General features: G+C 41.7%; 1 protein-coding gene across 1 annotated transcript in view; it reads left to right on the forward strand.

Annotated features, from left to right (window-relative positions):
• Nucleotides 1-12477, forward strand: part of LOC133255253 (neurexin-3) — an 887522-nt gene that overhangs the window by 861700 nt on the left and 13345 nt on the right. Inside the window, exons 12-14 of the mRNA XM_061429773.1 lie at nucleotides 4002-4383; nucleotides 5299-5489; nucleotides 6265-6438. Of these exons, the coding sequence (XP_061285757.1) occupies nucleotides 4002-4383; nucleotides 5299-5489; nucleotides 6265-6438 (747 nt within the window). The remainder of the gene's footprint in view (nucleotides 1-4001; nucleotides 4384-5298; nucleotides 5490-6264; nucleotides 6439-12477) is intronic.

Genomic DNA, 12477 nt, shown 5'->3' on the forward strand with positions numbered 1-12477 from the left:
GTTACCTAGTATTGAGCGCAGTTCCCTGTGTTATATACTAGGTTGTTGTTGTTATTCATTTTAAATACAGCAGCAGATTTTCTAATTTGGTCCCATGTCACCTTCTTCACTCCCTTGTCTCTCCTAACCCCACCAACTTCTAGCTGAAGCTCTCTGAGTTATCCTAAACTTTAAATCTGTTTGTATCCCTGGCCTAAGCTCTCAAAGTTAGCCTCCTTTTCCTTACTTACAGGGTTTCTCTGGTGGCTCAGATGGAAAAGAATCTGCCTGCAATGTAGAAGACTTGGGTTCAATCCCTGGGTCAGGAAGATCCCCCTGTTTAAGGGAATGGCTGCTCACTGTAGCATTCCTGCCTGGAGAATTCCATGGACAGAGGAGCCTGGTGGGCTATAGTCCATGGCGTCTGAAAGAGTCAGACATGACTGAGCAACAAACACTTTCTTACTTATGCAAACCTTCCTTCGGTCTCTCTCAGGCAACACTGTGTGATTTTCCTGCTTTATGATATTCCTGTTTTGGAGAGTAGAATTTCCTAACCCCTCAGTTCTATAGGCTGATTTATCCATCAGTTCAGTTCAGTCACTCAGTCGTGTCCGACTCTTTGCAACCCCATGAGCTGCGATTTATCCATACTTCTCTAAAAACTCCGAGTTGACCTTGTCATCGTCTCTTCAGATTCCTTTCAGAACTCCAGTCTTCACTAGGGATCATCCCTTTATCTCTTCTTAGTTCTCATCACTGATGTTTCTTGTTCTAAAGTTTTACTCTAAGAATGAGCATGAGGACTAGCATCATCACTGTTCATTTCCCAGGCCCTCATCGAGATTGGCTATGGTTTCCCTTCCACATCATCATCCAGCCCCAGCTCCCCGCCTCTAGCCCTGGTGTGAACAGCTGTGGCCACACTGACATTGGGTATTTATTTCATCACTTCATAGTTTTATGTCATGTGAATTTAGATTATGCTAGTTGCATTTTCATGACCAGTCCAGTTTTCAGTACTAAAGCATTTTATCCAGTAATTCCTTCTTCTAGTTATTCAATTGTTAGCAGGCTTATGTTGCATTTTGATTTTTGTCCTATCACAATTTTATAGTTAAGTTAACCAACATCATCATTTTATTTTTGCTTATATAAGGAGAACAATTTGTCACTAGTTGTCAAAACACCACACAGGAGCTCATAAAATGTAAATTTGATTTTTGTGCTTATGAACAATTCTTTCAACTAGGTCTGAGGATGCTCCCAAAGAGTTGAAATTAATATTGAGCATCCAAAGGTGTGATCTGGTTGAAGGTCCCATATATTGAAGTTTAAGGACCCAAGAAAATATGATCCCCTCCCCTGCTTTTATCTTTGCCACCTGAGTTCTACACCAATTGAGAAAAACAAATGCTAGTCTGGCAGAAATGAACTTTGATTTTTATTAGTGAGAGCACTGATGTTGAAATATGTGGTTTACATGTACTGGATTTCAGAATTAGAATTGCCCTCTAGCACGCTGATTCAGGACTGGAGTGGGAATCTCCCCTGAAGCACATCTGCTCCTCTAACAGCCATGCAGCAGATGAATGAGTGACATAAACTGATGTTTCCCAAGGCAGCGTGTTCCCATAAAGCGCATGCCAGGGGCTGAGCTATGGACATATGGTTTCTCTTTGCAGATGGTCCTTATATTTCAGATTTTGTCACTCTCTTTTTCTGGAAAGCTATAAAAGAGGGAATAAAGAGATACTAGTATGTCTTGCTAGTGAAATTTCTTCAAAGTGGAAGGTCATAACAGGAGAAAGAAGGAAGAGGGAATTCCCTTTCCGTTCCTTCTGCCTCTGGGGTATTACAACTTGGTTTGTTAAATTTTATTTTATTTTTGTTTTTTTTAATGGCATGTCAAATATCCTGAAACATACATATAGTTTGATAGTCTTCTAATCCCAGTTGAGTTCAAATATTAAAGTAACACACACAAGCTAAGAGAATTCAATATTGTTCCAAGGCACTTACTGAATCTCCATGACTAGATGAAAACAAAGACAATTAGGATGGACAATTAGACAGTATATAATATAAAAATTACTTTTTGCTTACAATTTACAAAATGTATTATTTTTACAATCTTTGATCTCTGATAACCGGTAAAGCTGGCTGCATGAATCCAGCAATTTTAAAAATCAGAAACTATTTTCTAAAACTTCAGGGCAAATAATTTACAAATAAGGTACACAAAGATTTAGACCATGCAGAAATTTCTTACATCTTCTGTTAATAATATTTTATAACTGCAACTTTATCAAATTATATACCTACTTGCCCTGTACATATACAAAATAATGCATACATGATAAAACATTAGCAAAAAAGAGTAGTCCTTAAACTCAATTTATCATAAAATGTATTACTATATTAACATGTCTACAAGCAGCGTGTAACAGGGTTAAGAGACATTAAGGCAATAATACTTGAAGTTACAAAATAAACCAAACGTAATACTTTTCCTAAGTGTAACATAAGGCAGGTAGATGGTCCCAGCAAAAAAAAGAAGAAAAACCCACTAAGGTAACAATCTATACTGCTGTTAGTCCCACATTTTTAAGATGCAATACTATAAATCTGGCTTTCAGTGTGTTAAATTTTGATATGATTTACCCAAATAAATGTTGAGAGAGCTACCTTCTAGTTTGACCACATTAATGCTGTTTTCCTTGATTTTGTTACTGAAATGTGTTGTCTCTTTGTATTTATTTCAAGCCCTCCTTACTGCCCTTGCCCCAGCCACTCACTCTCTCTGCATAAACCAGGTAATGAGAGGGCTAAGAGATTATTTGTATCAGCTGGAGAGTCTTTAGTTGCACGTGTAAGACACCCAACTCAAATGTTTTAAGCATAAAGGGCAATCTATGGCCATATAGCTTTTAAAAGCCCAGGTTTGGTTGACTAGATCCAGGTCCTAAAAAGACATCACCCTGCAGAAACCATCTCTCTCCATTTCGTGATATCGTCTGGGTCGGCTCTCTCACCAGGGAGGCCCTCTCCCCCCAGTTATCGTGGCCTCCAGCAGCCCTGGCTTTTCTTCTTTCCCCTTCAGCAAGCCTTGTTTGCCAAGAATGTCTCTTTCCTAAGTGTTCTAGCAAAAACATGGGGGTGAGTTGGGTTGCTGCTAATTCAGTGTTCTAAGTGTAGTCCCTAGACTGATCACAGAATCAGCACCTTGAAACTTGTTAGGAATGCAGATTCTCGGGCTGTACTCCAGAGTTTTGAATAATAAACTCTAAGGGTGGGCTCAGTGAACTGTGTGATTGAGATGCATGCTTTAGAAGACCAATTTGTTAGTCCATTGACCACACTCTATGTCTAGGGGGATAGAATACCTTGAGTGGTTCAGACTGGGTAATTTGATTATTTCAGGAGCTGCGATGGGGTCACCTTCATCCAGCCCCAGTGGTTTAAGGGTGGAGTGGGGAAGGTAGATTCCCAAAGGAAAATTATATGTAATTATCAGAAAAAGCGACAGTTGCTAGTCAGATAAAATTAATATGTTCTACAATAGAAACTTTTCCCCAAGCACTGGGTGACAAATTAGGATACCAAGAAATATTTGGTAATGAATGACTAAGGCTTGCTTATTTTATCTTTACAAGGGTTAGGGTAAATAAAACCTTTTCTTCTTACAGTATGTTTTTGTACTCCATTGTTTTCCTGAATGGAGCAAACGAGTAGATTCATCCTTTAACTTGAGTTGTCCATGATCTCATATCTTCCTCTATAGATGGTACTTTCTGTGCAGCTGCAGGAGGGCATGGAGTGCAGGGCATAAAACTTGGACTGGCCCAGTAATCAGCTCGCCCACTGCAGCCAAGTCAGATATCTGCTATACTGAGTATTTTGTTTTCTGGAACTGAATGTTTGTGTAGAGATGAATTAGATCTACACAGTATCGTAAGGATGCTATTGACAAAACAGGGTCACTTTTCCCGTTTGCATCTCATCTTGTGATTTTTTCACAGGTACGATGGTGGGAGACCACACCCGCTTGGAATTCCACAACATCGAAACTGGTATCATGACTGAGAAACGTTACATCTCCGTGGTCCCCTCCAGTTTCATTGGCCACTTGCAGAGCCTTATGTTCAATGGGCTGCTCTACATTGACTTGTGCAAAAACGGAGACATCGACTACTGTGAACTGAAGGCTCGCTTTGGACTGAGGAACATCATCGCTGACCCTGTCACCTTCAAGACCAAGAGCAGCTACCTGAGCCTGGCCACCCTCCAGGCCTACACCTCCATGCACCTCTTCTTTCAGTTCAAGACCACCTCCGCTGACGGCTTCATCCTCTTCAACAGCGGTGATGGCAACGACTTCATTGCCGTTGAACTAGTCAAGGGGTAAGTGGATGACAGCGCCTAGGTATCTTAACACCAGCCCTGCAGAAACTATGGATATGAAAAGACTGTCCATTCTACTTTCTATTCCTGATACATGCTCTCACCCCCATTGATTAAAAATGTCTGTGTAATGATTAAGGCAGGAAGGGAGAGAAATTCATGAGTTTATTGAAAGATCCTCTGCTAACTCAGTACTCTCAAGCTTTTTATTATGAAATGTAGTCCTTTAAACCTATGGGAAAAAAGGAATTATTTTTGCAAAACAGGGATATAGGCTGTGGGGCAGTAAAATCTGTGCCACCAAATTCATGGGAAGAAGTGAAATATAGATATTTTCAGTACTACCGTTATCCCATATATGCAAATTTTATAAAGCTGTTCTTGGTCCAGGATATTTTACTACTGAGTGTTAGGATGTAGTTAAAACAAGAGCAAAAAAAGAGACCAAAACCCAAAACACAGATCCATAAATGACTGTGAATTTCAATGTCGCCCCCTAGTGTTTCGCAGTGTACCAGCCGCTGTGCTTTGCGACTCGGGGTTTTTACTTGGTAGTGTTAAATAGATTTAATGGGTTAGAACTAAAATGCAGTCTGATGGAATATGATCTGACTATTCTTTAAGATCCCCTGGAGAAGGGCATGGCAACCCACTCGAGTATTCTTGCCTGGAGAAGCCCATGGACAGAGGAGCCTGGCGGGCTACAGTCCTTAGAGTCGCAGAGAGTCAGGCACGGCTGAAGTGACTTGGCACACATTCTTTATTCTTAAATCAAGCTTTAGTTTTCCTTGCATGATGCCAGTCTCTCTTGGGGCGTTTGAAGCCCCCCGTGTCAGTTAGGTACACGTTACCATTAAACTGCATTAAACTACTCCAGGCAATCTCAAGTCATTGGGTGCTTGTGATCTCCCCCAGGTACATACACTACGTGTTTGACCTCGGAAATGGCCCCAATGTGATCAAAGGCAATAGTGACCGCCCCCTGAATGATAACCAGTGGCACAACGTCGTCATCACCCGGGACAACAGTAACACCCACAGCCTGAAAGTGGACACGAAGGTGGTCACTCAAGTTATCAATGGTGCCAAGAATCTGGATTTGAAAGGTAAAGCTTGTAAAGATGTTTATCCTCCTTAGAGCTTTCAGTGGAAAGGCTGTTCCCGGCAGTAAACTGCAATTTAGGAGCACCGTGCAGTTTTGATACATTATGTATATCCTGTTTTAACTACACTGAATTATACCAGAATGCAGTTTATTCAGTTTTTACTTTGCCCACTCCTTAGGAATGCTCTGTTTTCCCTGTAAACCTTGGGCGTGTGGGAACTGAGTGATGAATTACAAAACGTGGAGAGGTCATAATGCAGAGGAAGGCACATAGGTTTTGGAATCTCAGCTAAATCATTTACTGCCTGTGTGACTTCGGTAAAATTTTTTAGCCTTTTTTCAGCTTCTATACACTTTATTTTTTCAAAATGAGGATAATAATTGTTACTACATTTATGGGCTGTTAGGAGTTTTGATGAAATAATGTCTATAAAATTCTCAGCATATTATTCATAACAAGCACATAAAAAGGACTCAGTAAATGGTTGTTTTGTTGAAAATGTTGTTAATCTTTACTTCATCATAAAATGGAAACAATAGCTACCTCGTGGAATGGATATGGTGATTACAATTTGTGAGATGATGTGTATAAAATGAATGATACTTAAGAAATGTTAAGTTTCTTTTTTATACAGTGTGGAAACCCTGTCAATAATTTTGTGGATGCTGTTTCCGCCAGCTGTGTTACCGTTACCTGGGTAACGGCGAGTGGGCTTGGCTTTCGTTGACACGGCTCCCTTTACCCATTTGCTTTTCCTACCCGTTTTCCTTTCCAGGTGACCTCTACATGGCAGGTCTGGCCCAAGGCATGTACAGCAACCTCCCAAAGCTCGTGGCCTCCCGGGATGGCTTCCAGGGCTGCCTGGCATCAGTGGACTTGAATGGGCGCCTGCCAGACCTCATCAACGATGCCCTCCATCGCAGTGGGCAGATCGAGCGGGGCTGTGAAGGTACCCTCTGTCTTTTTAAGCTGCAGCCTTGTTGCAAGCCTCTTTGCTGCCTCTGCCAGTGCTCCTTCCTCGGTTTACCTTCCATCCCCTTCCCCGTCTGACCCTGCATCACCATCGGTGTCCTCTTGTCTCTGGCTGAGTGTGTCAAGACATGTGCCTCAGGCTCCGGGAATGCATGTTGGCACATGTCTGCTCAGTGTCACCTTGCCATAGAGGACCGTTCCTGGCACAGACATCAGGCTTCTCCTGACTCGTGTCTTTGCTTCCTGCATGGCTGAAAAGGTATCAGGGACTTTTACTTGATATCTGAGTACATGAGGAGTCACAAACCGGGGACTTCTGTATGGGTATCACCGTGAATGAAAAGTATGTCACCAACAGTGGCTGCATTATTTAATGCAGACTGAGCGGGAGGTAGGAAAATGGTGTCAGAATGCCTCGATGGGGGAAGGGAAGGAACAGTTATTGAGTACTTACTAGGTGTCAGGCATCCTTAGGCAGTTTCTCAGTGTGGTGGAGTGGAACAGCATGGGCTTTGATGTTGTAAAGATCTGGATTTAGGTCCAAGTAGTAGTTCTTGTCAGCTGTGTGGCTTGTGGCACTTTAATTAACCTTTCCGAACTATGTCTCCTCATCTGTAGAATGGGACAATAAAACGTGTCTTGGAAGGTAATATATGTAAGTCAGAGTTAAATGTAGAATGCCTGGTACATACATAGTAGGTACTCAATAAGTGGTAGGATTATCATTTACGAATTTTATCTCATCTGAGACATATAATAGCATTGCATGCCCACCCATGCGGCACAACAAACCATGCTCAGCCTATTTCTGTAGGTAATACACTGTCTCTTGAGATATTAACAGAATTTTATAGGTCTTTTGAGTCCAATCAGTTCTTGGCAATAAAACCCATCTCATTTTAACCAGCAGGGGATAGCAGACATTCTCAGCCTTCCCCAGCCTCCTTGCGTAGATTGAAAAGGTGACTCAAATCTAACTTAAGAGTCCAAGAGGATGATCCGACTAGTCACCAGGGCCCTTGTATTCTTTTGTCTGGTTGAGCGACATGGTCTTTTGTGCCATATGTTGTGTTTTCTTGTATCCCTCATTAATTTACCACATCAAACCTGTTCGTTCATCTCCGAACTGTTCAGCTTCATTTATTACTCCTGTTTTTCATCAGCTTCAATCCTTCACTTGCCGTCTAGAAGCTTCTGATCAACTTCCCAGACTGATCTGTAGCTTGGAAATCGTTTCCCTTCACCTGAGAGTCAGCTTCTCATTGCCATTTTGCCTAGTGATAAGGCTTATTATCCCTATAACCCTTCCAGTTTTCTTTTAGCCAGAAATATTTCTTAAATTCTGTTGGCCAAATACAGTGTGTGTGTATGGGCAGACAGGAAGTTGGGTATCACCAACCATTTAAAGTAGCCACTTTGCCTTCTTCTCCTGAAAATGCCTAATTTCACTCAAGAGTTTTTGTCCTGTTGGCCTGCTCTTAGTTCCTTTGGGTATTAAGGGAAATCCTGAAATAGATGCCCTCTTTGGGAATTGAGTATCTTAGTTTAGGACTTTGGAATGACAGGAATTCCAGTTTTTCTGGAATGATTAATCATATCCAGTCAAATCATAATATAAAATTACATGTTCAGAAGCACAAGACACTCTTCAAATGTTAAATATGTTTATCATGCCATCAGTTCTGCAGATTTAGAGGTTAACAGAAATCATCCATTTAGCTCCATAGCAACATTGGCTGATAGAAATATAATGTGTCACATATGTAATTTTAAATTTCCTGGTAGTTACATTTAGAAGAGATTAAAAGTAACAGGTGAAGTTTAATTTTACAGTTTAACTTATCCAAGAATATCCAAAATATTATCTTTTCAACATATAATCAACTTAACATTTTTAGTAAGACATTTTAAGTTTCAAAATCAAATGTGTATTTTGTACTCAGTGCAGACCACATACCTTTAAGGTACCCAATAGCCATTTGCATCTATGGCTACTGTATTGGAGGCATGGTTCTATAGAGTATAAAAATTGGGGTATGAGGAGGTAAAGTTGTAGCACTGGATTAAAAGAAAATCTAAACCAACCTTTATAAAAGTGGATAAAAATATATAGTGCAAAGGTGGAATGGACCCCATGTAAGAGAGCTTTAGGGGAAGTCGTGGGAACATTAGGGAAAAGAAATTGCCCATCTGATGGGAGAAAATGCTCCTGACCCTACCTACAGCTCGAGGTGCAGTTTGGCATGACTCATCACAAGCATGATGATGGGTTCTGACCTTCCTCTGCGTATGGGTGATTGTTCAAAGCTGAACACTGTGGCTTGATGGCTCTATCACCCACATCTATGGCAAGTCCTATGGGCCTAATAACACTGCACTCTATTGCCATGGAGATAATTATGATGGTTACCCATGGTGCATTATGAGTGCCCCACTGGGTGGTGGGAAGTGGAGGATGAGTGCTCAGGGAAGAAAGCCCTTGTTTATTGTACACAGATGACTGAGATAATTAGCGTAAGGGGCCAGGAAAAATGGCCAAAAAGTGGGTTAAGGCATAAATTACTGTCATCGGAAGTTTGCAGTATTGTGAATAAGACCTTGTAAGAGATCCCAGGCGCTTTTTAGAACACTGTGGAAGATAATGGGGAGTGAAATGAGGGGCACAAAACCTTGGAAAGACTCCAGAAAAAGAACCATCCTCACCCTGAATCTCTGTACATAGTACGGGACCCTCAAGAAGGCCTTTGACAACTAGGCAGTCACAGGAAACAGAACACATTTCTTGATGTGTCATTTCTATGCCTAGAACAGGAAACAGGTAGGGGATAAGGATTCATTACTAAGGAACTAAAACCTGAATCTCGCCAAGATGGTGGGTGTGTTTTATTCTTACATAGCTGGGATACACAGGCTAGGGTATATTGTGTGTTCTTGTCAAAGTCATTTGTAATGACCCTTCAAGATCCCTAAGTAGTAGTTGTATTACTTTCCCTATCATATCTAACCCAAAAGAGTCCAAAATTACTTTAAAGATTCATCAATCCACTACTCTTTGGCACTCAATTGTTTATAATAAGAGAGAAAAACAAATCCTGAATTAGATTTTTATTTTATGTTTTTAATATATGCGGAGTGCATAATTTAAAAGTTGAGTGTGATTTCTGAACAGCTTAGCCAACATCTAACTGTGACCTGCAGCCTCTCAGTTTGGGCTAGGGATTTTTCATATTGTCTGATTCAATACTTGGCTGGTAAATATCTCTATCTTGAGGCCAGCTTTGCTGCAGAAACCAAGGCATGGATTGGCTAGAAATTCGACCCCACACTTGCAGACGGTAAACATCTGAGAGAAAGCACATGCTTCATTTGGAGATTGGCATAAATAAATAAAAAGGGCATTGGGTTGGGTGCCATTTTGCCCACTGCCATTTGGGTTTGGCTCCATTTTTTATAAATTAAGCCAGTTGAGATGGTTGGGTGTCCCCAGATCACTTTCCTAGCAATGCCCACTTCTGGTGCCAGTTTCCTTGGTGGCATTTTCAGGAGTTTACAAGGGATGCTCCCCGGCAGCTCTTCCATGCTCAACTCCTCCATGTGCAGAATTATTTTTGTGGGCTCCGTTTGGTTGTGCACACGTGTCTTTCAGTCTGGCCACGTCCTGTGCCTCTTTCTTGATGTTCATCCTGACCGATGGGCAGTCGTTTCTCTGGGCCATCTGCCTTGGGGTTGCTGTGTGGTTCTGGGAAGGCTCCTGTGCCACTGCTTGTGCCCTGTCCCGTCCGGCGTTTCCCCCGCCCCCGCTCTGCTGTCGTGGCTCTGATGACCGAGGCCTGCTCCACCCCTGGTCTGTGCATTCCCTGTCTGTGCTGTCTCTGGAGAAACCTGTGGAGCATCTCAAGTGTCTGTCCGAGTGATGTTGGTTATGCCGATTGTGTGTTCATTTCTGTAATGTGACCCCTCGTTTACTCCACCTCTTACTAACCTCTGGTTATTGTTTTCACCTCTTCTGTTCTTTCGCTAACAAAGTTGCGTTGACCAAAGCTGACCTGCAAGGTAGAGAAGGTTCTTGTTCCCATTACCACTTTGGACTGAAAGAAGTCCTGTGTCACCCTTGGGATCTTTTCTCTAGAGGCCTTCAAGCTGTCACACCTCTTGGACAGCGGTGGTCGTGGGGAGGGGGCTGAACCCTGTGTTCTTTACAGACAGTGGCAGAGAACCCGGATCACTGCATGAAAAAGAACTGCATGGGCGAGGAGTCTTGGGGATGGGAATATGCTTCCATTTGGGGGTGATCAAAGAGGTTTGACAGCACCCTATGTGGTGATGACCCACAGACGTATTAATCCATTTCTGGAAGTGCCTCTCCAAGTAGTTGTCATGGAGCAGGTAGGCTCCTTTTAATTTACTCATTCCAGACAGAAGACAGCACTTGGAAAAAGAAAATAAAAGCCCATTTGTGTTCTTAATTTATTATTTTCTGGGTCAGGGAGGTTATTTCTCAGAGCAGGAGTTTTGAGTGCTTGGAACTTATGAAAGAGAATGCCTTTTTCTCTTAACTCATTTTAAAGACATCTTTTAGGCATTCGGGATATATTAATGTTATTAAAACATTCTAGAGATTTGTGTCCCCAATTGGGGATTTTGATGGAGCACTTTAATTTCCTGTTTTGTGATTTCACAGGAAAAAAGTACTCTTGGGGAGGAAGAGGTCTAATCAATGTATCGATTTTATCCTGAATCCCCTTGATAATGTCTGCATGTTAGATATCAGTGAATATCTACTGCAGAAACTGCTTCTCCTACCATTCAAAGAGGCACCTTTCAAAGTCTGTAATGGTTCACCTGTCCTGTTGTGTCAGAACTTTGATGCGGAAGAGCCAGACAAGACCCAGCCTTTTAGCCGTCTTTCAGCTGAGAGTGAAGATGGGTGGGGCAATTGAGCCTGGGATGGCTTCTGTGAATTCACAATCAGCACCAGTTGTTAAAATTAGGTAGATGGAGTTAGCTTTAACATAATACTTTTGGGGCTTCCCTGGTGGTCTAGTGGTTAAGAATTCATCTGCCAGTGCAGGAGACACGGGTTCAAGCCCTGGCCCAGGAAAATCCCACGTGCTGCGGAGCAACCAGGACCATGTGCCACAGCTACTGAGTCAGTGCTCTAGAGCCTCTGAGCGGCAGTTACTGAGCCCAAGGGCCACAACTGCTGAAGGCTATGCCGTATAACCTGTGCTCCACAAAAGGAAAAGCTAAGTCAATACGAAGCCCATGCACCATAGTAGCTGGCCACAACTAGAGAAAGCCTACGCACAGTAGCAAAGACCCAGTGTGGCAAAAAAAAAAAAAAAAAATTACTTTTCACCTAAAAGATCATTTACTTTGCAATGAGTTGTTAAATGTCATGTCAGTAACCAGCACAAGTGTCTGTCTCTTGGGTGGATATCAACTAGCAGAAGTCTCTCTTAGCCATTTTACTCTCACTCTTTCTTCATCTCAGCTTAGCAGATTCAGCAATATGCTAATATGTCATAAAATTGACGAAAAGAGCATGCACTGGGTTAGTACTTTGAAGTCCTAGGTAGCTGTACAATAGCTTTCCATTTCATATATATATGGCCCTTTCAGTGATACGAAAGGCTGTTGTTTTTAGACATTCTATTCAGTTTTCTAACTAGGTCTACTCCATGTTACTCTGTAAATGAATGGGAGATAAAAGAGAGCGGGATTTGATCTAGAAAAGAGACAATTCAAGGTTGTCAGAGCTTCTTGTGACCAGATACTTTTAGATAAAACTAGACAGCTGCATCTGCCCCTAGACTTTATGGTTTTTCATGGTAAGAACTCTGGATTTTGAATTCCCAGAAATTTACAAGGGGACTTCATATGTAGCAAAATGATCTGAAAGTTCCCATTCAAAGGAGAAATGGTTTATAGGACTCATAGTTCATGTCTATGCCATACAATAAATTGTTGACCAAAGTGTAGATATGTATTTGGGGACATAATAGTTTAGAGTGTC

The sequence above is a fragment of the Bos javanicus genome, chromosome 10, assembly GCF_032452875.1.
Source record: "Bos javanicus breed banteng chromosome 10, ARS-OSU_banteng_1.0, whole genome shotgun sequence".
NCBI lineage: Eukaryota > Metazoa > Chordata > Mammalia > Artiodactyla > Bovidae > Bos > Bos javanicus.